This window comes from Tinamus guttatus, unplaced genomic scaffold (genome assembly GCF_059628265.1).
Source record: "Tinamus guttatus ecotype Peru unplaced genomic scaffold, ASM5962826v1 Tinamus_guttatus_pri_ptg000492l, whole genome shotgun sequence".
Lineage (NCBI taxonomy): Eukaryota > Metazoa > Chordata > Aves > Tinamiformes > Tinamidae > Tinamus > Tinamus guttatus.
Window position 1 is genome coordinate 1,688,569 of NW_028289026.1, and position 27,518 is coordinate 1,716,086.

At 40.2% G+C, this 27,518-nt stretch overlaps 1 protein-coding gene across 3 annotated transcripts in view; it reads right to left on the bottom strand.

Moving 5' to 3' along the window:
* The window catches only part of ENPP2 (ectonucleotide pyrophosphatase/phosphodiesterase 2), a 65,341-nt gene that overhangs the window by 23,383 nt on the left and 14,440 nt on the right, over positions 1-27,518 (bottom strand). For all 3 annotated transcript variants that reach the window (XM_088533294.1, XM_088533292.1, XM_088533293.1), the window contains exons 3-11: positions 23,659-23,814; positions 21,461-21,586; positions 19,456-19,516; positions 18,210-18,307; positions 17,213-17,292; positions 15,981-16,100; positions 7,792-7,847; positions 6,051-6,116; positions 5,286-5,358 (exon numbers count right to left, since the gene is read on the bottom strand). In XM_088533294.1, coding sequence (XP_088389420.1) covers positions 5,286-5,358; positions 6,051-6,116; positions 7,792-7,847; positions 15,981-16,100; positions 17,213-17,292; positions 18,210-18,307; positions 19,456-19,516; positions 21,461-21,586; positions 23,659-23,814 — 836 coding nt within the window. The remainder of the gene's footprint in view (positions 1-5,285; positions 5,359-6,050; positions 6,117-7,791; positions 7,848-15,980; positions 16,101-17,212; positions 17,293-18,209; positions 18,308-19,455; positions 19,517-21,460; positions 21,587-23,658; positions 23,815-27,518) is intronic.

Below are 27,518 nucleotides of genomic sequence, written 5' to 3' on the forward strand. Positions count from 1 at the left end.
GAGTCATGCAGACCATAATTAAATTGTTTCTCAATGAGGCTTGATTAGGAGGAAGAATAAATTTAACTATATGCGTGTTTTCTTTCCTTTGTAGGATCCTAGTCTATACTACATTCTGTTGCTCTTGAACAGCACAGAAAGATTAACTTGCCCATGTGATGGAAAACATCATTTGTATCAGTGGCATTTGCTTTTCTGAAATTCTACTGACAAGTTCACAGTTGATTTTCCATGAAGAGTTCTGAAAGGGATAAGAAGTTTGGATGAACTTTTCATTTGGAGAAAAAAGGAAACATTAGGTAGGGAGAATGCTATAGGCTACTTAAAATACTTAACGCCAAAGAGGTGGAATTTTCCAGGTAAATTAATGAAGAATAGCAATATTGTTCATAGCAATTATCAGTTCTTCTCTTAGGTAAATCAATGTTAAATGTACTCTGAAAATTTTCAGTTTTCTTATCCCTCACAACTTTCTTGAAGCCTTTTGTGTCCTTTTCTGTCTCACTTCAAGAATGGATCTCAGAATGACTATTTTAAGTTGAATCTTTACAGCACATGCAATAAGTTAAAACACACTGCACACACATATTGAGGAGACTATCTATGGCCTCTTGTAAAATAGATTAGACTAGTGTCTAGATGTTCGATATAAGCCTAAAGGAGAGACAATTAGGTTGCTTATTTTAAACTTTTTAAGCTATTTAGTTGAAACTCCTAAATGAGAGGGCAGAAGTTGCATATTGCCCCTCCCATGTGTCAATCAGTGCCAGGTGGAGAAAGGCAAACCACTAAGAAAGACCATTTTCTGCCACTCTCACCTTTTTCCCAATGAAGCAATTTCCAGTGAAAATAGATATACCACTGTACACCTGCTTCTCCTGCAATCTGGCATTCAGAAATCATATAATCAAGAACCTCTTGCCCTCCAAAAATCGTGAATTGGCTTTGAAATAGTTATTTTAAAACAGTTTTTCAAACTTTTCCTTTTAGTTTTTTGAGTCACATTTTCAGGATTTCACCATAAACAGGATGACCAGAGACAGAGTCTCAAGTAATCATTAGAGTTGCAAGACCTGGGGAGTTAAGGAGGCTGCCAAGTATCTCCGACCTAGTAGTAGTCACAAAGGTTGTCAACACTTCCCTGGGATTTATCTGACTTTGTCTCCAACTGATGGCTGGGTTTTTAAAGAGACTTTAAAGACGACTTTTCCTAAAGCAGAGTTTGAAGCAAGAAACACAGTTCTCAGAAAACTTGGTCTTTTTGGCTGCTTTCCTTTGGGTACTTCAGTAAATTATAAAAGGTCTGTCTTCAACCTCCCAACCTGAAGCAAGGAGGGAACTCTCAAGTTGAAAAATAAAGCTAGAGAAGGGCCTCAAAAGTGGCACTCTGTCATAAAGTTTTGGAAGACATGGAACTTACTTTCTTCCGGCGAGCTTGCGCAGCATATTGATCCACTCTACGTACTTTTCTTCTTCTTTTCTCTGGAGCTGCAACTGGTCTTTCCTGCCTCCTCTTAGGAGCAAGCTTTCTCTTAGGTCTCTTAGGCGGAGTAAGAGGGGAGCCAAAACTACTCTCCTGTACTGGCGGGGAGAGATGTCTGGACTCAGAAAAAAACGCCCGTCTTGACTCACAGCAGATAGCAAAGCTGTCTGTGTCAGCGCATCCTCAAGCACAAATACAGTGGCCTCTTCAAAAATTTACGCATTTGGACAATTTAGATGTGTGTCTCTTTAAAGAGGAATCCACCAAATTGTACTTAAAGCAGAATAGCAGTTATAAGAGCAGACAGCATAAAAGCAAATGAAATTGGTATTTCAGGAGAGGGTAGCTGGGGCTTATATTTTTAAAAAAGATATGAGTTATTTTTTATTCATCAGATATTAATCCATTAATATTATTAGATGACCCCCAATATAAGTTCACTGCAGACAACTTAATTATTGCTTGAGGGGGAGGGAAGGTGGGAATGAAACACCCACCTCACTTGGCTGATGATTCTAGCATGAGTCCTACCACCTACTCAGTAGGAATAGCTTTCTGCAAGGTTTCCCACACACTTTTTTAGATGAATCTGTGACCCTAGGTACCCTTATGAGTAGCATTAGTTGGCGTCACCATTCGTGTAGGTCTTGTACCTCACTGAGATCACCAGAGTCCCTCTAGCCGCTATCGGGGAGCTCCAGGACCTGGAGCTTACATTCTTCACAGCAGCTGTGCAGGGCATGTTCACTACTGGCAGTGCATCAAAAAGCTGCACTGCTACCTGCCTCGTGCTGTGGGGTTTTTTTGGGTAATTTTAGAACTACATTTCCTAGCACTGAAAGTGCTAGGATATGGATAATACTGATTTTTTTTCTCATAAATGCATGGATAACTGAGATAGACTTACAGAAATAAAAAAAATAATAATAATAAAAATAAAAATAAAAAAACTTTTTAAGACCTGACTGGGTGAAAAAAAAATGCCGCTATTTAACTCACTGATACTTTTAAACTGTAGAGTTCCTATTGACTTCAATGCTAGTTGGAGGCTTTCTGCACTGCTCAGGAAAGCAGGCACAGACAGTAGAATAACTATAATATTGAGTATAACAAATCACGTTGAGCAGGCTTGAGAAGAGTCAGTGATTTATGATGATATTTACTTCTATGTGTTTAGTCAGCTTCTCACAGTTGTTCAGTTACAGAGCTATGTAAATAGGGAAGGGGAAGGAAGAGGATGTTACCATCTGCCATGCTGTTTCATTGCTTCCAAGGCAAGCAGCTGGAAAGGAGATTCTAGTCCAGTCTCATTCGTCTCTCTCCCAAAAGGCATTTTAATAAAGCAGCACCAGAGTTGTCTTTTTTTTAGAACGCTTCAAGCTTTGTGCAGTCCTGATGAGAGGAGCGGCAGGGAAAGGAAGGAGTCTCATTTTACTCTCTCTGAATAAACTCAGACAGAGCTTCACGCTGCCAGAAACACACGAGCACAGGAAATCCAGGAGTTCTGAACACTAAAACGGCCGTCTCAAGACAGCGTGTTAGAGGAGCAGCAGGAACGGCTTAGCAGTGCCAGTTTTCAACGGGTTTTAATGCTCTTACAGTAATGTATTTCCAGAATACTTTATATTCAAAAAAAGTTAGCTTGAGGAAAAAAAAAAAAAAAGCCAAGTTCTTATTAACCAGCCAAACCTTAGTCTTGCTTGAAAAGGGTCAGAGTAGAGTTATGGAGGAGGGAAACAAATCCCTCCTCGCTTACAGAGGGAACTGGAACATCACAAGGGTAACCAGCCAGCCAAAGCTCTGCTTCTTGACCCAGATGGACCAACCTACCCAAGTTCAACTGCAGAAGCACAGAGGGAAAGAAAAAAATTGCAGAAGTGAATCAAGAGCAAGCATATATTTGATACCTCCCATCAACTGCTCCTGAAAATAAGATGAACCTCCTAAAATACATCCTAGGACATTTATTCAGGTCCCACCAAAATAACACCTGGACAAGCAGTACCATTTACACTAAAACTCATGATATCAGAGAGCACTAAGTTACTGTAGCGGTCATTGGGCATAACATGTATCCCATTTATATCAACAACACTGGCAGTTTAGCCATACAGTTTAAGTGCTTCTAATTCACTTTATTTCTAGTTTTTAAAGAACTCTGCGCATACATTGTTGTACATTTCCTGTGAAGTTCTGAGTGTCATCAGTTAAAGTCACTGTAAACTGAAGATATTCAGCAGTGAATGCCATTAGACCTTTAAGATTATATATTTAGAGCATTATTTGGAATAACAATCTCTAGAAAACACCCATTTTACCCTAATGGACATTTCAAGAATTTCAAGAAACAATTTTTTTTTTCCTAAAGATACTAGATGCAGCAAGAAAAACCCAAATAAGATGTTCACTGTTCAAAAGAAGAAACCAGAAGCCCATCTCAAATATAAAAATCAAATTTCAATTCTGCTCTCAATTTGCTAAAACTCACCTTACTGCTCCTCTTGCATTTTACACAAATGGCACTAATCCATTTATTTGTAAAACTTTCATAAGCTGTCAATTCACATTTACTAAGAGTCTAGACTTTTCCTTACAACTGGAGGCCAAACTTTGGATAATCATTCAGATGAAGCCCCAGACAAGAAAAGCGTTCAGGGACTTTCTACTTTTGTAAGGATTTTTGTGAATTACTTCAGCATCAGATTCTTAACGGACTTATTAAACGCTCACATTTAAAGAACAAATTCAATGCTATTGTCAGAGCCTTCTTTAAGTCCATGGAAAGAGCCCTACAACTCTGTTCAGAAGGAAGTGTCTGACTGCAGATAAATAGAATTACAGTTGTCAGTCTTAAGGCACAACTGGTAATTGTAACACTTCAGTAAGATGAACCATAATGCTCCATTGAGCTGTATCAGGACCAGAGAAATCTTATTCTCTGTTTTACTAAGTCAGCCATCTCTCCTCATCTGAGCTGAATGACAACATTAAGACATACACAGATGGCCAGTGGGGTTCTACAAGTCTTATCAGGACTGTTTGGACTGTTCAGTTTAGCAAGGACACCTTCCTTCTGTCCAATACGGTGTTTCAAGTGCACAAGTAAGAAACCACTGTCTAAGTGCCTGTAACCTGCTCAACCTTGGCAGGAAAGCAGCATGCTGTATTTCGAGTCAGCTACTGAAAGCTCAATCAAGGGGTTAAACTACTGTAATGTTTTGAACATGATTTTTCATTAAAATACCTTACTGTGCTTGATGACATTTTCCGAACTCAACAATCCAGTCCTAAGGGAACAGTATTGGCAGAACTTCCTGAACCCCTGGGGGGCCTATATGAAACTAGAAATAGCAGTTTTTAAACAGTTCATGACAGACTGAAATTATCAGTTTGGCTTACTGCAGGATATCAGCTTTAAATAAACCTTTTTCCTTCTCTGCCTTTTCCTTCTTTTTTTTTTTTTTTTTTTTTTTTTTTTTTTACTTTGGGGAAGTAACTGTTTGCGAAATGTTAAATTGTGCTTTTGGACCCACTGATTTCATGTTTTTGCTAAGGAAATCTTTCCATTTGTATTATTATATCACACAGAGAAATAGTCTTCTGAAAGGCATTGACAGTTCTTTCTAAAAATGAATCTCAAATGATAAATCTTTAAGACAATAATTTGCCTTCTCTAGCATAGGTGAAGCATACTGCAGAATTGGGAGAAAATTGCTAAAAATGTTACTCACAAGCAGTAACAATTATTGCAAAAATTTATTCAAGACATGTGCTTAACGTGCAAAAGAAAAGCTATACTAACCTCTGAGTTGAAAGGACCATATCTGTGGCCAGCAGCATCTGGTTGTTCAGAGTAGAAGGCATAAACATAAGGTCTGAAAGAGAGAAAAGCCTTGTTCACATAGCTTTCCTTCAATAACAAAAAGAAAGCAAATCTGCCAGGCCAACTCAAATCACACCAACCTTTCAACTAGAGCTGGCCTGAAGGAAAGAAACCATTGTTAGGCCATATGTTTCCATGATATGATTAATTCTACAAATTCATTAAATTAAATTCATTAAAAAAGTTCTACAAATTCATTACATCCAAGCGCACATGCAGGAAGGCTCATGGGGTACCATCTAAGGACACATACTCTTTTCTTAATTTTGTAAGAGAGATCATAACAGCATCTTGCACAAGCTTTGCAGTTAGCAGCTTGTGAGAACTTGTGTCCTAAAAAAATAGTAATAATTAAAATCTTAAATTTTCCCCAGTCCTCAGGGTACAATTCTGCAACTGCCGTTGTCTATAAGGTTGTTAAGCCATTATTTGGCTCAACAGCACAAGAACAATTCTGTCTAATCCACTCAACCACATGTTTCTCAATAAAAAAAAATAATCCATAGCATATATTTATTGAGAAGAATCAAAATACTGATGACTAAAAGCTAGGATCTACCAAAATAATCCTCAACTTAAACAAAAAGGGGCGGGGGGGAATAACATTTCCCCTTGCTCTTCCAGCTGCTTCTAAGGAGATGAAAGGAGCCGTTATGCAACAGCAGATGACAATAAATGAATTACCTTTCATTATCCGGAAGGGTTAGCCACTGCAGTATTGTTAATATCCTGCGTTCATGAGGGATGACACTGGACCAAAAAATGCAAAAAGTATGCCTCGTTATCACAGAATAACAGAAAAAGTACCCAAAAAGCTGGACTATGAACAGATTCTGATCTGATTAAGACCAAACACCACAGCATCATCCTCCTTTAGTACGTTTTGCTTCCTCGCTTCTCATTTGGCAGTAATTCTTATTTTGTAAGCAGAAGCACTTCGGATCTGCTGGATGTCCACATATTCCAAGAGAAAGATGATTAAATGCCTGCCTCTGGGGTGAGAACTCAAGGCACTAGGTTTAACTCTTCAAAACAGCAGTGAAGAATGATTGATTCCTGTATTTAACCCAGGTAAACCTGTTTAATTCACAACAGCATTGCCATGAAAGTCCAATGGAAAACTGTTGCGAATAAAAACCATGAAATTGCTCACGTCAATATAAATTTACACAATCATCCTTCTCTAGTAGTCTTAAAGATACTGGAAGAGTTCCCATTGATTTACTAGAAACCAAATGAATGGCTAAGCCAATGTAAACCAAAACAGACCCATTTGGAGCACCAGGCCAACAAGACAGTAACTTGCACAACTTTGACAACTTCTCACTCTGAAAAACACGTTCATCCTATTTCACTGCTTGTATCCTGAGACTCCTCATTAGGCTGCTGAGGCCAAAATTCACGCTATGAAGATGACTAACCTTATAAACAAACTGCTAAATTTCAAAACTTCTCATCTTAAGAAAGCTCTATAGTCCACTGACCATGCTATTACTATACTATTTGTCGATCCAGATTCCGTCAGATCGACAGCAGATTCCTGAGCCAGGAATCAAACTCAATTATCCTGGATTCACCAGGTTAAATCAAACTCACCATTATTCAGAAGCACATTCAACAGTGAAATAAGGATGCCAATAGACATTTTTAAACAAATCAGTTCTTTATGCCTTGCAGAGCAACAGTGGCCCTGAGTATCCTGCTATGAGGACATTATAAAATTCCATTCCATTATAAAATAGCTATAAGAATGAAAATTTATGCTAAAAATTTGCATACAACTTTATGGTAATGCCAAGTTATATGCTATATCATAAAGTAGAATAACAATTTTGTATTGTCCAATTTCTGAATTTTTATTAAAGGTGCAATTTGAATAATCTACATTACTCTGATTCAGTCATTTGAGAATAAAATCATGTTAATACTTATGTTTGTCTGGAAGACAGTTAATCTAAAAAATTTCTGCCTCGAATTAAATACTATAGCTTTAAGGAGAATATGTATCATTCATACATAAAGTGGTGGAACTCCCCCCTATAATATAGTTCATATGAACTATAATTGTTTATCTTCCACAATATTTTATATTTCAAAGCATGTAGATGACCACCAGCCTAGGTGTTTAGGCTACAGCTAGTTTACCATCTAGCTGTAGTCTTTAGAATCATATAAATTTCTTTGTTTTATAGAGCATCAGATTGGAGTTCTGTCAAGCTGTTGACTTGGAAGTCTAAACCTATGATCACAAATCATATCGTTTGTTTTACTTATAAGAAATATCGCCCAAAAGAGGGTTACAGACACAGCCTCCAACCAGGCAGACACTGAATGCTTAGAGCAAGGAAAACAGCTTAATAAACACTTGTATGAAATGAGTTCTGAACTATTGGTTACAAGTCTCCAGAAAACAGAGGACACTTACACAGACCAGAAAAACGTGCCAGCTTTCACTCCTTGCTTGGCTGCCGTAATCCAAATCTAATGAGGAAAATATAAGAGGATTAGAACAAGTTCAGGTCTTTAATGCCTCTCTAAAATCAAAAGAAAATGTTTTCAAGACATTGAACTTTGAAATAAAATTGCAGTCTCCAGCCAGTACCTCTAATTCAAGCCCTCAGAGTAACAAACCCATGCAGTTTCTGTACAGTGAACTGGTGTTTTCCAGCTATGCCATAAGCCATTTCAGCCCTATGTATCCGTGTTGCTTTTAATGCAAAGCATTGAGGCCTGGCTAGGCACTTTTTTAAAAAAAATAATACTCTGTTAGGAAACTACTACGCATTTAATATCACAGCATAAAACTACAAAGGCTCAGAGTACAGTTCACTCTATCCCCATATTCTGCAACCAGGAGCAGTCAATAGAAAATGTTTTTGGAAAGCATATACAGAAAAGGTGTAGACACAGCAAGAAGAGGAATTAAGAAAGTGGAGGGGGACTCCTTCCTCACTTGGAGATGACAAGCTTTTTGAGCTCAACCAAAATGCTGATTCATGGGAATGATGGAAACAACCTCCACAAATTTATCAAATCTTTCATTCGAACCCATCTATTTTTCTGGCTTCCACAAAAGCCTGTAGCAGCAAGTTCCACCAGGCAATCACACCCTGCATGGATGTATTTTTCTTTTGTTGCTTTAAGCCTGCCAATTTTACCAAGGTTAGGGGGAAGTTGTCATACTGTGAAAACAAGTTACTAATCCATTCCCTTCCCATTTCTGTATACCTTTCATGATTTTATAAGCCTCTTCTGTACTCCCCTACTTATTCCTTTTCAAGCTAGAGCAGCCTTGGTTTGTTTGATCTTTCTTTAATGAAAGCTATTCCATACCTCTGGCTAGCCTCATTATCCTTCTCTCAATTCTTTATTATATTAGTATACATAAGACAAGGGAGTGAGAATGATCAAAAATCTGGAAGCTCCAAGATTAAGGTAAGTGTGCAACATTAATTTATGTCCTGACAGAACTAACTAAAAAGAACTAACAAGAAGTAACAAGACAATTTAAACCAAAACACAGTTTGCTTACTTGGTAATAGGAACACACCTGGTTTACTTAACCAGGGGCTTACTTGAATCAGTGGCTCAGAAGTACATTTGAGACCACTATTACTTGGCTGAAGAAGACATTTAAAATTGTCAACTGTGCTTGCATTATTTGCATGTCATTTTTCACATGTTGGCTTTAACTGAAGCAAATTTGGCACAATCTGATGAAAGAACATTTCCACCCTGAGTCTATAGTAAATGGTAGTTATATATGGACAATGTTATAATTACATTCACGCAGAAAAATTGGGCATCTTTGCCCTTCAGTCCACATGTCCCCTAGACACACCTCTTCTCTGTATCATCCTCAGTTCTTCCAAATCTTACTGGACTTAATCCAATTATATTAAAATCAAAGTTCTAAAAGCATATTTATCTTTATGGTGGCTTACCAAGTAAATGCAGCAACAAGGATGAGAATGGCCATGGATTTACAGCTTTTGGTTTTCAGGGGTTTCCAGACAAGAGTCAGTTTCAGGGGTGGTTTGTATTGGTCTATGCTGACACTGGCACTAGACAGGGAGTTCCTCAGCATCATTCCCCAACCTGTGTAGTCCCAGCCTTGCATGGAGGCATAGACTACAAACAGACCTGCTTGTCCTTATTCACTAGAGGTTCTTGGGCTACCCAGGTGAAACACACACTTACAGCTGCGGATACACTCCTAGAGCAGAAATCCCTCATAGCAGAGAGTCTGAGAGGTCAAACTCAAACCCAGCATGAGGACCATCAGCTCCACTGCTGTTTTGCTCTTTGGTCTTGCTGTATTTGGAAAACTATTGTCCCTACAGAGCTGCAGCAGATTTATTTTTCTTTGAAAGTGTTTGTGTTCCTGCAAAGTTTAAATAATTTTGCAGATATCTTTGGGCAGTTACCAACAAACTAAGTTCAGGGAATTCAGTATCTGGATTTTACCATCTGTTAACTCTCATTTAGCTTTCTAGGACTATGGGCTGCACAGATCCAAGCAGTCTGATCTGTCTAGGACAGGCCAAATGAGATCAATCTCCTTCCACATGCAGCAGCTGAACTTGTCCAGCGCTGCTCCTGCCTCTTATAGCCTTGGTGAAATTACCCAATTAAAAAACTTGTTCCAAAAGCCAGCTTCACTCTGTCCAAGAAGTTGGTAGCTACTTTTTATTCCAGTCCAGCACACAGCCTGCTTTAGGAATGCCAAAGGAAAGCTGCATGACTGCCATCCTGAGCAGGAGGTGATGCCATCCACTTTCACCTGCGTGCGAAGTCAGAGACGCAGCAGATTTAACTAGTCCCCCTCACAGGACACTGATTCCAGGAAACTTCTGCAAAGCTCTCGCAACACCAAGTTCAGGATAGGACAAGAGACAAACTTGCAGAGAGACAACCTCTATGTTTTAGATCACGTCCTTGAAGAGCTGTTTCTATGTCCACCTGCAAGGTCTGACAATGTCCCAGGACAAGGAAAGCAGGGATCATCCTTCCTTGCACACTCCTAGTACCTCCTTTGGACCAGCTCTAACAGGCAGAAATGAGGAGAAAGCTGGACTCTCTCTTCCAAAGGCAGCCAGATAGGGAAAACAGCAGCCTCCCTTCTTCCAAGAATTCCACCTCAGGAAAACAGCAATCTATATTGGTATTAAATGCTGAGATGAGGACATGTCTGCTGGCCTTGAAATAAGCTCAGCAACTAAGACAAGAATCTGTTCAAGTCAAAGACCAGCAAACCACATGGTCCATATCTGACCCCCATGTCAGAGAAGCGAACCTACATTGACTCCTGGTCTAACCCAAGGCTACAATAAAATGCTATTAGAGCTTAAAAATAGTTTAAAACCAAAATGAGAAAATTAAGCACAATTAATTGTATCTAAAGGCATTACACATCTAAACACTTGCAGAGCCATCTTCATGCAGAGAAGCAACAGCAGTACTACAGGTCGGGCATTTCTATTCACATTAAAAACACTTTAAACCTATTTCCTGGTTTGTGTTAAAGCTGTGACAGTTATCACTGGTGAATCCAGCAGCAGCAGCCTCAGATGCTCTGCTTTATTATCCAGCTCTTTTAGCACTTAGCAAAGTTAGACAAAAGATTGACAGCTGGCGTAGGTGATGTGAGCACATAAGTTTCCTTGCTCTTCTCATCCAAAGGATAGTAACTCCAGCAGAAAAGCACATAGCTCGGCCTTGAGGGAACATCTCTCAGCCTTCAAATAAATTCTTCTCCTTGCAAGACACAGCAAGTCATCTCTCTCCTGAGCTAACATATTGAGAGGGAAGATATAGCTGATGCCCTCTCAGCCTTATCTATCCAGAACAACACAAATTAAGATAGGAGTAAGGGTTATTATTCCATTTCTTCTCTGTTGGTTAAAGTCACAGTCTTAATTAATCCAAGATGTTCCAGAACTGTGCATGCAAGTGTAATGTGTTATACTAGCCTCCGTTGTTGATCACATCTGTTCAGGTCACTTACCATAAAATTTGCTGTGTTGGGCATTGCAATGTCAATACCATTTGTGAGCTTATGTAATTTATTTGCCATGTGTAAATAAATTGGGTTTAACTGTTAATATGTTAGAATTTTATAGTAAGCTTTTTGGCTGTGTCAGATGTGCATCCCTGGTTTGTGCACAGGACAAGACTTTATTGTCTTGCAAATAATATAAAGGTTATATTTCTGAATGAATTTGCTTAAGCAGAAGAGAAGGAGATATAAAAAATTCAAATATTAACCAATCTGTATTCACATCAGGTCACAGGCATGACAGATTACCCAACTCTTTCAATGTAGAAAATTTTAAATTACGGAACCACAGATTCAACTCTAGTACACTGGCAAATGTCCCAGAAAATGTGATTTGCTACGTGCATACCAAACTCAGCCTCTCATTTGAATTATCATGACTTTTATACGCTGTCTGCATGACTATAACTCATCTCTGTTGTTAATGGGTGGAAGCAGACAGGCCACTTTGTGGGCCATGCTGTAAGGAACCTGCAAGCTCCAAGTTCTCCCTGTCTTCTTGTGCCTCCTAAACAAGACGTGTTTACATACAAGTATTAGAGAAAAATCAACTGAGGCAGCTGTCAAATGGAGACAGCAAGCACAAAAAGTGCTGTCTCTCTCTGCTTTTAATCATCCGTGAAGAAAGTAGCCCCAGCTGTTTGGAGCACCTCAGCTTTACCCTCCTGCCTGAAACAGAAGATTTTGGTACAAGAAGCTTGTTAATTAATAAGACAGAATCACAGGGCCCCATTTCTTTCACGTGGTTCAAGCCAGGGGAAAAAGAAACCTTCCTCACAAAACTCAAAATTTGCAGACACATCTCCCTTCCTCCCTCAACAACCTTCCTGCTTCTACTGATGACAAAGTAGCAGCTAAACACGGTGAAAGCTCGGGATGCAAAGGTGGGTGGCAGTTTTCTGCAGAGCCCTTCCTCCTCCTCAGCTGTAACTACACCACGGTCAGCCAGGCAAGGATGAGCAACATAGGATGTCCCATCTGTGACCCTCAGGGAGTCCAAACTAACAAAATTCAAATTAACTGAGGAGCAAAATGATTGTTTTTATGCCAACAAGAGCTCTGATATGGAATCTGAATGTGAAGTTCAGATAAGCATGAGGAACATACAGTTAAGATGTGTAACAATGAGGCCCAGTCTCTGGAGACTACAAAAACAGCTTTATGACATGACATATGTCCCTTGCTTAGGAACATGACGTCCTTTTTGCAAGGCTCAGTTCCTCATCTCAAACTGAGCCTTTTTGAAGAGTCATTTTCACTTAAAATGGCTACTAGTGGACATAAAGCTTAATAAAATGTGCCCCAAACAATCCTCAGTACTGAAATATATTTCCCAAAGTGGGAAGAGGTGTCTCTGAAGGCAAATTCAGACCGCAGAAGGCAGCACCACTGAGGGAGCCTCTGTTTTCATTAACTACTGGATAGCGGTTTTATACCTGTCATCTTCTGTTCTCAGGAGGGTTATTTCCAAGGATCATGAAAGGTCATTAAGACAAGCAACGTATCAGCAGTAAGCTTAAGCTCACTGTATCAAATTACTAATTAGAAAATATTTAAGATGCCACAAATGGAAAAAGATGGAAAAATACTGCTAGGCAGCGGGCAGCCTAATTTTGGCTGTTCACTTAAGTGCTTGAATTTGCATGGAGCAAACAGTCTCCGTGTCATGAAAAACAAAGGGGTGAGATGATATATAGAAAAATAACAATAATGAGAGCTTATGCATGTGCAAACTGTCAAACACTTTTTTTGTGCGCACCAAACACAAGGTTTAAAACAAAAGTTTTAAACCACCATTTAATATCCTAAGCCAGAAATCTAGGTCTCAGGAGGCCAATGCAATCAGTCAGAATGCCTTGAAACCCTTCCAAACTACCTTCTCTCCCTTTCTGCTTTTCTTAATGCTCTTAAAATTAATTTCTCATAACTCCTGATGTGGAAACACTCAGCTACTCATCTGCCAAATCCCACTGATGTCCCATGGCAGCCTGGATGTTTCCCAGCAAGGTGCTGGCTATGAGAACAAGTAATTAAAAAAAGATCTTTAACAAAGCATTATACAATAGACCAGTTTCCATGAGCAGGCAAGTATTTCAGAAATGGTCACCATTAAATGACATTCTCTTCCAGCCAGTTTCAGCCCTTTGATGACGCTGGAGATCCTAGACATTTCTACTGCTTTCCTGGAGGAGGAGGGCAGCTTTAGGTCACAGTTCCTAACCAAGTACCACTCTGAAGCTGTCCTTGTACTCCAGCCTGAGACTCAAGACATAAAAGAAGCCATCCAAATAAATGTTCCTGTAAAATATTAATCAAAACTTTTCTTTCCCATACCCCTACTCAGTTTTGCTCTCTTGTCTTTGACTACTCAGTTAACTTTGTCAATCAATGTGGTATTTAAAGAAAATTATTAAAAGGACTTGGGAATGTGCCCAAACCATATGCAGAGAGATTTTCTTCTTCATCAGAATCTATTCTGAGTTTTAATAGCTCATCCTGACATTTTCTTGACTTTGCTAGAGAAATTGTGTAAAATGTGCAGCTCCTCCATAAGCAGAAGGAGGAGCATTTACACCGTAATATTTTTGCAGGAGATCTACCATCTTCCCCTACTACCAGCCAACTCTGCCTCAACTCTGTCAGATTTGTCAAACCTATAGATTTCCTGTAAGTCTGCAGGTATCTGAATTCCTTTCCTCCTCTATGCATATTCTCCAAAGACATTCCCAACTTATTACATATTTGCTAACATTTCTCCAGAGCAACTCTTATTTTATCATCCACACCTGTGCATGCTACACCACATCTGGCTTGTGATGATCCACTTTTGCACAGCTTCCCTCAGCTCTTCGGTACTGACATTTTTCATGTCCCTGTTTACAACCCATTGCAACTTCTATGCCCTGGAACAATACCACTATTTCTGCTGGGTTGGTGTGGGAATTCTCCAGCATTCCCTACTCAACACAGTAGGCAAGGCAATATTTTTAGAGGGCTATGGTGTACTTTCAAAATATTGTGGTTTAAAATTAGAGGCATTTTTGAGTTTCCAACAGAGAAACTTAACTCCAACCTAATTTTGATTAAGGTGGGATAAACAATGAAATTAGCAATGCATGCTTAAGTTACAACTAATTAGGAAGTCACTTAGCTGTGGAGCCACAATTGCCTGTAAGCTCTGTGTTAGACTACAGCAAAACAGGGACTGTCTTGCAAGGACCTGTGGCTGCATATGGGACAGGTGAAGAAGTTAACTGCTGCTGCCCTTTTACTGCATGTGTCCTCAATCTTCCCTTTCCTTTGTTCATGTCTACCAGGACAGTGAGGCACATTTCCTCATCCTGTCCTGTCCAAACAAGCCATGTTAAAAGCTAACCCAGGTCACAGTTGGGCAAGGGAGTGACTACGTTCACCATTACACTGACAAACTTGACAAAAGAGCAAATATCTCATCCTGGCTCAGCTAGAGCCAGATACATCCGATGGTCACATATCTGACTGCAGCTCTAAATTGTCTTGATTTGCATTTGTTGCAGACTATAAACACACACAAATAGCACACACCAACCTGATAAGCCCCAAACCATCTGGGTAACTCTCTTTAATCTCTTGGGATAACTAAGATAGGTTTTGGGGGCTGACACAGGACAATCTTAGCAAAGAGCTCTGACAACTTGTGGCATTCCTAATCCCTTCCCGATCCCCCTGCAGCCATCGCCCTTCTTGTAGGGTTATTTTTTTTTAAAAAAAAAAAAAGAAAAACTCTCGACTAAAGGCTATACCTCCCTGAACTATCAGTTCAATGACCCATGCTTGCACCTTGGCATGTAAAATCTGTTAGCTTAATTTAAACCCACTTTCACTGGTCATTTAAATGAAGCCACCACACCAAGAGGAGAAAGCGCAGCAGAAGCACAGGATCTTCTTAGCTGGAATAATGCAGGGTGCTTTGAAGGGGGCCATGTACTCGCCCAGAGTCAAGGACAGAGAAACAACCAACTCCACACCAGTGTGCAAGACAGCGCCCAGTTCAACCATTGCTGCTGGCTTCAAAGCAGAAATTAATTCACAAACTTCTACAGCTTCTACAGCAAGTCGGGTAACAGAGATCACTTGTGGGCTTCACAAATTATAATTATGAAGCTGTGCCACGCTGCTCTGACAGAACATTAATACTCCAGCTGCCACAAGAACATTACTAGGACGAAAACCTGGGAAACCCATAATGAAAAGGAAACATTATGCCACGATCACAAAAATATAGTAATTCACATTAAACTGCTGCCTAAAGTGAGGTTTTTTTCCTAGCCACATCTAATTTATACTTATCAATGCAAGCACCCTTCCATAATCAATGGTTTTATTATTCTGAGAAGCAAAAGTCAACTCAAAATGTTACATTAAAATGATAGACACAGGGCCAGCCATGGGGAGATTAGGTACAAATTGTTCACAGATGTATTTTTTTAATTATTATTATTGGCTATGTTCCACAGCACAGGGGGAGGGGAGGAAGGAGGGAGGAAGGAGGAGGGAGGAGGGAATCTGAAACTTACGGGTTGACCTCCCCACCATCTGTGATTGAATTTCTCTCGCCCTCGAAGATTGAAGCTGGCATCAAACACTGGGTCATACATTGAATTGCCAACGATTCCATGTGATTCAGGATAGAGTCCCTTTGTGCAGAAGTAGATTAATTAGTAAAACACTAATGCACACAAATTCAGTTCTCCATAGCTATCCACAAATACCACTAAATTATTTTAAAATAGGTGTCCTAAAAAATAAGTAACCACATGCCAGAAAAGATTTTCATTTTAAGATAAGAACATTTAAAACTGCCTGTAGGAATTAAAGCAGTAGGAGATGATTGAATTGTGCTAAGAAGCACAAAAGCTCCCATTACTGGATACTTTAAAGTATTTTCACACTGGATAAAGTTTGTTTGGGGCCATCTAAAGCAAGCAAAAATTTATGAAAAGACGACTGATTCCAAGTTTCAGTTTCTCTTTATGAATACCCTTTCTGGAAACAGTAATTCATTCTTTGGTGGCAAGAGTAACACTGAATATTTCTATTTTATAATGTTTTATCTTCACCAGAGCCTCATGAGATAAGGGTTATTCCCAAGAAGAAACTAAGGCAAATCACCCAGAGCCAGGGCTACATGGCACAATTTCCCCAGCATTAAAGGTGATTTAAGAGGCTGCTTTTGTTCATCCTGTCCCTCAGCCCACTCCTGTCCCCAGCTATTTATTTCTCCTTTCTCTCCCCACATTGCATACAATGTTTGTGCAAAGGCTGCAGCAAACCAAAAAAAAAAAAAAAAGGGAAAAAAAAGGAGAAATTGAGCATTGCCACCAGAGTATGGAGGTGACAGCCCATTTTATAGCAGAGCCAGCACGGCATCCAGACACACTCAGCAGCTGTAAGGAGTGATGCCAGCTGCTAGGGCAGCCCCAGCAACTGCAGCCACTCCGGCGAAGGAACAACTGCTGGTTGTGCTCTGCTGGTTGCATTTCTCTTTTTTTACCCCCCTAGAAAAACTGTGGCCTATAATTACATGGCAGTACAAATAACAGCAAAAGCAGGCATGAGAAAGCTGTAACACTGTGCAGAGCGGTGAGATACACTTTATCGGAGAACTTCAAAATGTTCAGGAAAATACTTACATAATACCTGCTTAATATCTAAGTGACAGCAGAAAAGGTTGGACAGCCAAGCAATTTTAATGAAAAAAAAATGCACACTTTTGTCATCAAAAAGAAAAATGCTTCCAGAGACTTACAGTGGCAAGGGTGTACAGGTTGGGGAAGGTTTTTGTAGGGTATACAGGTCTCATATACGGAGAATGTGTTCCACAAGATCCTGAAAAAGTCAATAGTGAAGGCAAACATTAAGAAGTGAGGCCAGAATGCACGGAAAACAAAAATAAAAGCTGTCATTTCTTCCAGCAGAAGCAAACTGCAGAAACGGGTTAAATTTTAACTGAGTCAAATGAACACCCTGCACCATGATAGTAGTGGTCAATCTTCCCACAGGACAGGGCCCTTGGGCACTCTTTGTGCTTCACAAAACCCAACTAAAATTATAATGCAGCCAAAGGAAACTAACTGGGTTTCCACAGAGTCCTTCCTTTTGCATCAGCCTCCTTCCAGACCCAAAGTGATTAGAAATATCTTGCTATTAAATAAAACAGCAGAAAAACAGATGAATTTTAAGTCATACATATAGCAAAGCTTCAGTTTCACAACAGGCTTTGGCCACAGTTGCCCTAATAGCTACACAATACAAGGGCCAGCATACACTACAGGAAAATTCACCTTTTAAGAGTAGGGGCACATGCCCAAGCTACTGTGCCACTCCGGGAAGCTCGAATACAAAGCACACCCGGGTTCCTGCAAAACCTTCTTACTCTTAACTTTCCCATTTCTGACTCAAATGGAAAACGTGGGGTCACCTCCCCACCAGGCTATAAAAGTACATATCACGTACTGAGATTCATCTCTTCCCTTTACCTGCCCTGAGGTGCATTCCCAAAGGAAGCAGCTCTCTTCCCGCTCCTTGATTGCCCTTCAAGCTTCCAGCCATGAGCGGATGCCAGCTAAACCAACTTTCATGGAAAAAAGATTTAATCTTTGAATCTGAGGCAGAAGGGTCCTGCATTTGGCCCAGCCCTTCTTCCAGGCAGCACCACACTGACTTCTGGTCCTCAACAAACCACCAGAACAACTGGGCTGCAAGAGATTGCCTTGTGTTCATTGTCAGGAAACACATGCACTTACTCAGTTTTTCAATATTGGGCATGACTTTGTTCCCTTTCTTCATATACGATGCACGGAAACCATCAACAGAGAAGATGATCAAAGGAGGACGAACAAAGCTAGAAGCAAAACCAGAAGGACTGTGAGGGCAGCATTTCAAAATGACTTTTTTTATTTCCACATGCTCATTGCAACCCCTGAGAATTTAAAGAACAGATACTGCAAGTGCTATATGTCTGTAATTTTTTTGCTTACGTAACAGATCTACATAAACTACTAATATTCATGCTTAGTGGTATCCAGAGTTTAGTCTGTGGTCAGTCAAGAGGCTAAACTCCAACAAAAAAAACATCCTCCTTGAGCAGCTAAAAGTGTACAGCCAATAAAGCCAAGTGCTTATAGAAGGAGGTGAAGAAAAAGAAAGATTAGTAAGTAGGAGCACCTAACCTAGCACACAATTTGTTTTTAAAAACCTTCTACTTCATGACTCCACGTCTTCACTTACGCACACAAAATCCCTGTGGAGTTTCCCCTGTGCTCTATGGGCAGAGCCCATTCTCACATATTAGAGACGACCATATTCTGCATTATCTTATTCTGCTTTCATTACTATTTCTACGAGGTGTCGAGCCCAGTGAGGCACAGATGTGCCCAGGACACACTGGGGCATTTGAGGTTGGCTGCTCACTGGTGGATAAGCCATTGCTGGAGTCACCGCGAGGCTGGTGCTCCTGCCTCCTCACCACATGGCCTAGTAAGTATGCATAACAATAAGCATAACTGTAAGCCAGTTGGCTTCAAAAATACTTACATTATTCAAGTTATTCAATGCTCGAGTACCTCAGTAAATCAAGGCCAAACCCCCTCACACAGGAAAATAGCTCTGAATTGTGCTCACAAGTGGCTCAATCTAAATTTTATTGAAATGAGAAAAACATTTCCATTGATTTAAGGAAGTTGGGTACCTTCATCACACAAGTGAGGCAGGAAGGCACTTTTGACTAGCAAGTGATGAAAGGATGAGAGTTCAAGCCCATGTAGCACACATCACTGCTCATCCAGAACTTCAATGGGAAATCAAAGTTACAAATGGATAATTACAATCCAAAGCAAAGCACAGCGAAACAAAGGACTGCAGCAAACCCACAACTGTTCAGAGAAGTAACTGCAAGGCCACCAAAGAAATTCAACGTTCAAAAGCCCAGAGCAGAGCACGGGACCATTTGCCTCGTTAAATCTGCTTTGAGGTTGCATGCAAAACACTTACCCTGCTGGACATTCAGGAGTCTTTATTTCTTCACAGTCATCATCTACCCAGTGAGTTTCCCCTATCAGGAAGATCACATCATCGTTTTAAAAAGGTCTGTGGACACAGCTACAGGTTTTACAGAATTTAAAAATGAAAATAAAATAAGAAGTCTAGTTCCAGTTAATGGACCATCTTTCATACTCCCTATGAATAAAGATGAGGCCTCTTGTACAATGCTGAACAAGAGACCTGATTATATTCTATTAAGAAAGAACATTCAGACTAGCACTGCTATAAGTAGGCCTTAAAATTGGAACTAAAGGTATCCTTTTGACTGCAGGAGACAGCAGCAAAACTTTAGAGACAGCGGTCATCTATTTATTTTTATTTTATTATTATTTTTGATCTGTCAAAAAGGCAATGCTGCTTCTGGCTGTGAATTCCTACCCTCCTTCCCACTAGTTCTGATGTCTCCATGAGCTCATGCAGCTGGCTAAAGTCACAAAACAAAACTCATTCTTGGGAAGAAAAACAACCCTAAATAGCTTCCAGCTGGTTTAGAGAGCTGATCAGCTCATGGAAGGATCAGGTGAGACTCAGACACAGCTACAAAAGCATTAATACTCTTTCAAAGCTAAATTATTTTCAATTATGTTGTGTAAGCAGCTGTTTTAATTTTTTTTGGTGCTACTGAATGCTGAATAAAGAGCAGATAATCACCTGCACTTTCACAAGTCAACTGAAAAGCAAATTATTAACTAATGAGACTCACTTCCTGAACCTGGTGCTACTAGACAAACTGTAGTTCAATTAGAAAGGTAGAACAGAAAGCACCATAGAAAAGAGCTGCAGGAAATGTGTCCAGCGGCAATTCTAATTGACCATGGCAGGAGGTGGAGGAAAGACTTCCAAGAATTAAAAAAAAAAAAGAAGAAGAAGAAGAAAACACTATCCTTAGATAGACAAAGGCATGAATAAAGAGGAAATACTGTTCTCACATAAGGCTTATTCCTGTCAGACTGCCAGGGTCATAGGGATCATTTGTTATTAGCCAATCAAACAAAGATTATGGACATGAAAGCAGGAGACATGTAAATTCCTCGGTCTTGACCCTTGTAAAAGGGAGCATACAAAAAAAAGCAGGAACTGAGAACTCTACCAGCATTTAAGCAGGCTCAGCCTTGGTTTTCTTTGGAGAGGGGAGGAATTCAGTCTACTGGAACTGCAGGAAGGGGCATATTTCATTTTGATTCCCAACAGCAAATCTCAAGTAAAGAAGAAAAGCCCAGTCTCAGTATCTAGACTGGGACTATTGCCGCTTTCTAAACTTATGCAGTTGACCAGCAGACAAAATTTCTAACTTTATCCTAAGACTTACTGTTAAGAACCAGAACATTCATTATGCAAGGCAGGACATGTTTCAAAAATAGCAGGCTACAGGATGAAAATTAAGCTTTCACAGCCTGTCCGCCACATGGTGCAGGCCATATAGTGGCTGTGGTGTGTCTGGACAGTGGCATGGTCACCCTTACCATGACACCTGGAGCCTATGCCATGATGGCATCCATCTGGGAATCACAGTCCTTGTATTCACACAAATCCTGCCCCACAAGAAACAAAACATTCAGCTTTTGGGCCAAGTCATTTGAGAAGAAGCCTTTCAGACAGAGATAACATCTAGCAATGCTCAGCTCTTTCAAAATTGTAAGATATCTCTTCTCTCTCTGTGATGCAGACAAGTGTATCCAAATTTCTTTGGGCTCTTCATTAAACTCTTCTCTGGGCACCCAACCCTCTTCTCCCACCAACATTCCTTCAGGCAAATACAATGTCCTTCTACTATCAGCAAATTGGAAATATCCATCTCATTTGGAGTCGAAAAAGTTTTAAGTTTAGTTCTCCATATATTCTTCTTCCCTCCTTCAAAAAATCAGACAAAATAAGGAGAGGGGTCCTCCTTTAGAAGAATAGCTTGTACCCATAGGGATGCCTTCTATCACATTTGGAAAGAGCAAAGACCTACCTTTGCAAACGACTTGGTAATTAGTACAACAATCTCCTCTACTTAAGCAGTCTTCAGAGCAGTGACAAGCATTGTCATCATTCCTGGTTTCTCCACAGCGATCTTTGGTACATTCCCAGCCCCGAGCTAAAATATTCACAGGGTAAGCAAGAATGAGAGATTTTAATCAAAACAAAAAAGTACCCGCTCATGACAACACTCTAGTCGTTAAAGTTGGATCTAAACTTTATGGGCCTATTTTACTGAATTCAAGACCTCTGAAGGAGGCTTGTTGACCATCAACAAAAAGGAGCCTTGTGTCCTACAGATGCAGGAAGTTTCCTCCATCCACACACAAGTGCTTTCAACCCCCAGGTGTTGTATTCCAAGCTGTCACAAACTGAATGCAACTGGTGGAAAAAAATAAAGGAGATAAGAAAGGCTCTTCAAAGATAAGTGGAGCATAGACTAAAAATACTGATGTTTCCTGGGGCACTTTATTCTTTTTCTCCTAATTATTAGAGAGTCCCAGTTAAATGAATGGAAATTGGAGAAAAATAAAAAGGTGTTATATTACATGCAAACTGGTGCTTTACTCATTATCAGTTTCCCATTCATAGAGGCAGAAAGCACTTTCTAATACCTCATACCTCAGCTGGTGAGATTTAGTACCAACCTCAAAAAAAAAAAAAAAAAAGAGAGAGAGAGAGAACAAGAACTCCTTTCCAAGGAAATTCATGGCTGTAAAATACACCAGCCTTTTTCATCTTACAAATCAAGTCAGGATCTAAGGGCTTGTCTAAATTAAGGCACTCTCCCATAGGTACCACATTGCTAGACTTTGATTCTGAGGGACTTTTACAGAGTTCTGGCCCAAGCAACAGGAAATGTTAGAGCTCACTTTAGACAACATGCACCCAGCAAAAACACTCCAGACCAGTTCTCTGTAGGTTCTCACCAAAATTTTGTCCTTCCTGTGGGGCTTCTTTCTATAAATATATAATATTTACAAACTGTAAAAGTAATAGCTGTCTTAATAAATACCTATGGGAGTACACAATAATTTACATAAAAGTTCTAATTTACACAACAGTTCTAAGAGCTACACAGGGATCCATACATGTATATGGATATGGTACATACAGAACCAAAACCCTCTCCTTTTGTAGAAAACATTTTCTACTGTGCTTAAAAGCTTCAGAACCATTCGGAGCCACTTGGTAGCAATTATACACAGGAAAAAAAAAAAGCCTTTTGGACTTGAACCAAACCAGTTTTTCATATCAGATTAGCCCATAATTTTTGGTACCAAGCTATAGAAATTGTATGATTATATATAGAACTGAGCAAATCAGGATTTCCAAACACGGCACATGCACAGGGCAGTTATATCTTTAATCATCTCAGGCTTCTTTTCTGGCTGTTCCGTAATTCTTTGATAAAGCAGGAAAAAGCTTAACAGTAGAAGTAGAGGGCACCTGTGTCAACTCTGACCACTGTACAAACATTCAAGGAGATGGGTACAACTAATAACCTAAATGCAGCATGTTAAGAAATAAAACATAACTCATGCCTCTCTTTGAAGTTGTCCCTGCTATGAGTCATAAAAAAAAAAAAAAGGAAAATGAACTCAGTGCTGTATTTCCATTCCCCAGGGCCCAGTGAATTGTGGCTGAACATTTCTACCAGTGTGTTACATGTATCCTGACATCTGGAAATAAGAATCTGGAGTGCTGGTAACAAGCTCTGCCTATTACCTGGAGCTCACTTCGAGGGGACCCACACGCAGGTGCTTACAGGCATAACCACAATGCACAGACCACAAATTTCACTGCCCAGACACCAAGTTTCTTTCTTGGGAGAGAGAATGGTGGCTGGCACCAGCAGAGCAGAGCCCAGGGTTCACCATGGCCATTTGCACCCTAAGCTGGAGGGGAAACGGGCGCCCGAATGCCAGGGATTGATTGAAGGAGCATCACAAGGTCTTGGCAGGTAGAGGCCGCTGTCTTTTTCTGCCCGCACACCCGGCCACGAGGAGCCGTCAGGACATGTCCCTGTGCTCCTCATGAGGAGATGGGGCTGCGCGCCGGCCAGGACAGCCTGCCAGGAGAGGCAAGACCGGGGTGCAGGATACGGCAGGATGCGCTGGCTCAGAGCAGCAGGGTGGGCCACCCGCATACGCCGGGCGTCAGCAGCGTGGGGCAGGAGCCCCATCGTACCTGTCTTTAGGCACAGCTCATCAAAGTCGAAGCAGCAGCTGTTGTAGCTCTTGCAGAGGTTGTCACAGCGGCAGCCAGGAGGCTCTGCCTCTTGAAGTTCAAAGCATCTGTTTTTGCACGAGCCAGAGGTACTGATCCAGGGGGAATCTGACAGGACTGTGTGGAACAAGAAACAGGGCAACATCCATCAGGCGGGCAGCAATGGGACACGACTGCTCAACCCAGAGCCACCCTGATGAGTGAAACCTCAGCTGCCTTGCTAGGTGAAGGGAAGAGAGGAGGAAGGCCAGGCTGGTTGGCAAAAGCAAAGAAAAAAAAAAGCTAACGAATTCCAAAAAGGCTGCTCTTTTTGGAGAGAAAAGGGGGAAAGCAGCATACTTTGATAATGCCCCTTAAAGGGATCTGGCTTCACCTCCACGATGAGCAAGAGATCATGAGCAGGAATGCACTGAGGTCTCCAAGGGCCAGTTCCAGGAGCTGCAGCGACTCCTTGGAGGCAGGCCCTGGCTTGCAGAAGCTGATGACATTTTCATGGCTTGGTGGGCAGTTCGCTTCAGAGAGGGTTGCCACTAATCTACCTGCAGTCAGCAGCACTTGGCCTGCTACACTGCAAGGCACCAACCCAACATCAAGCATGAAAGAAACCTCTGAGATGCTCTATAAATTAATGGTGAAATAAGGCCAGGCTTTCCAGTGGGCTTCTGCAGAGCATGAAATGATAATACCTAAGCAACGATACAGAGGTGTATAAGAATTCAGTGTATTTGATGCCTTTAACTAAATAAGAGACTGCCAGTCAATAGCCATGAAAACTATTAGACTTCAATAACATACTAGTGAAGGTCCTTGTCAGAGCTGATGTGTGCTTTCTTGCTCTCTTCTCAAAGCTTTGGTATTTTATAAATTTATCCTATTGTTCATTCTAATCCTGCAACACTATGATAGCTCCATGGCAGCTTATACAAAGCAAAAAAAAAAAAAAAAAAAAAACACTTTGCTGCTCTCTAAAGTTAATGATGTTTTATGAAATAGACTGAAGCGAATGTAATTATTCTAAAGAAACAGAGGTATTCCAAGGAAAATTTCGCAATGTCTTTTGTTCCTTGAGAGGCCTATTAAAATTAAGTCTTTGAAATTTTCTTGGGGTTTGTTTTCTTTTAAACCATGTTTTGGCTTTGGCAAACCTCACCACAATTAGCAATACAGTTTTAAGAGAACTGATGCAATGGTACTTTTCGGAAATACTTACTCTGGTCTTTTTTCATGTATACGTATTTTCCTACTCTGTTGCATAGCTGAAAATTTAGTCTCTGCGTAAACTGAGGGATAATCTCTTTCTAAATAAGAGGGCATTATCCCAACACTTTCAGAGAATATGGGAAGGAAGACGGAGGGGAAGTTGGATAGTGACACTGCAGCTAAAGATGATCTCCTACCAACTCTGAACTCCAGACCTACTGTTCTACCACTGGCATTGGTTGGACACCAATTCAAACCAGTACACGTGCCTTGTACTGGCAAAAAGTTAAACCTACAAGAAGATAATGCCAAAAAACTGCCATGATTACAATCACGGATCATGACAGCAGCAAGGCATATTCTAGAAAAGGTAACAGTAGACACCTGTATTGACCTCCCTTGCTTTCGTGTGATTTTAAGTCAACTCAGTAATGCTTGTAGCAAGCAACAGTGGCATATTCACAATTAAGTTTTACTCTGTAGTTACATACGCTGAATGCACGCCCTTAATGAGTCATCAATATTTCAGCCATCTGGAACTCCGTGTTGCTAACACTGGTGTATCTCTTTGGGCAGCTCATGGACCATTACTTCCTTTGCTCACATAAACACACCACAAAGCGGTGTTAGAAATTGATCACATGAGAATTTTTTGAGATATGCTACCACTCACGTCTTCTTATCTAGAAGTCCCAGTCTTATTTTTAATGATAGTTGATTGTACCAAATGCTCTTGAAGATCTGTTGCTACTGTTCTTCTACTACCATCCACTTGGAAACTAGTTTATCTTGTCATCAAAATCACAGATGCAATAAGTTGCAAATATGGACCCAAAAAGTATTAGATATTGGCATATGCTACCTATCCTTTAACACTGTTATTTCAAAGGGCTGCTATATCTAATCATCTTTAAATGAGAGGGAGAACATTTCACTAGATCAAAAAACACATCCCAACACATGTTTAGAAGAACGAGTGTTAAAATCTGACTGCACTAGAACAAATTGCCCATGGAGGTGGTAGAGCCCCCAGCACTGGAGATTCTGAAGTACAGGTTAGGCAAAGGCCTGTCAGGAGCACTTTAGAATTAATTGTTCATATCTTGGGATACAGAGAAGGTCTAAATAGCTGTTCAAGGTCCCTCCAGTCCATCTTCTATGACTGCAAGAAGGATTACCATCTTATATAAGAAGGTACATAAGTTACCAGGGTAACTAGTCAATTTGTGGTTTTTTGTTTCCACATTTCTGACAACTATGAGACACAGGCTATTACTGATGTGACAAATTATGCAAAATGCCTTAGCACTTTCAAGTCACACCTCTTGAGTCAATGCAAAACACTTTACATATAGTGACAGAAAGAGGACGTGGTTTAACTCCTCTGATCACTGAATACATTAAGCCTGTTCCATTGTTTATTGCACTTGACCTTGCCTTTGCAGCCAGGCCAGGATTCTCAGGTCGTGCACAATGCCATGGCATGGCTATTGGTGCATGCAGAGTAGCTGGAAAGTTTATCAACAGGAGCTCCATCCATGGGGAGCATTTCAGTTTAACAGAAGCCCCCGCATGGAACAAACTCACAAAATTTCAAAACCACTTTAAAAATTCCTGCATTCCTCCTCAGCTCCTGCCGCCACACCTGCCTCCACACAGCCAAGAAGATGGACCTCAACATAAGGATCTTTCCATTCTTAAATAATACTTACAGCTTTTCATATCTTTCCCCACACTTTTTTTTTCAGCCAAGTAAGCTGAAAACAACCACATAAGGATGGTGTTTTATCTATCTCATGTGTCCTAGATTGAAGAACTTTCATGGGGCAAGAGCACCTTCCTGATTTATCTCGTGGAGGTTATCATGCTTCCACCGTGAATGTGTTATATTCACCTTGGAAAGCACCCTATCAAATTGCTTGGTCTGATGCCAATTAAAAAAAAAAAAAAGGAAAAAGGATCAAGTCAATTTACTTCCAGTAATATTTCAGTCATAGGACCACACTATATAGACATGCTTACATAGTCTTTCCAGGAAGCAGACTGCCTGGTAAGAACTTGGCATTTCCACTTATACAGACCAACTAAATACCTACATGTCTAGAAAACTCTAGAACACAAGTTTTGCCAACATAATAACATTCATATTATGAACTTTCATTTTCTTTCTGTGGAATGCCATTGCAATAAATAAATTTCACATAAAGTCACATAAAGTAAAAATGCACCCTAACCATAGCAATAGAAGAGAGATTGGATTCCATTATTAATGAAATCCTTAAAAGTGCAGTGAGGAGAAAAAGGAAAACTTCAGTGTTGCTTCTTTTGAGATTAAAGCTATCATCCTATCCTGAACAAGGAACATGCTTCAAGAGACTATTAAGAACTTTTTTTTTTTTTTTTTTTTTTTGAAAGTACTTAGGAAGAAATCTGGAAGACTCATACAGCAAACAACTTACAAAGAAAATTATGAAAAAGTAGCAGCCTTGGTTCTCCTATTTCCTTAAACTCCTTACAGAGTTTAAGTAAGTCAAGCTTACTAAATCTTTTGTGGGGTACAAACAGTAAGCACCTCAAATGTATAAAAGCATATATACAGGTAGATATGAACACCGTAAAAA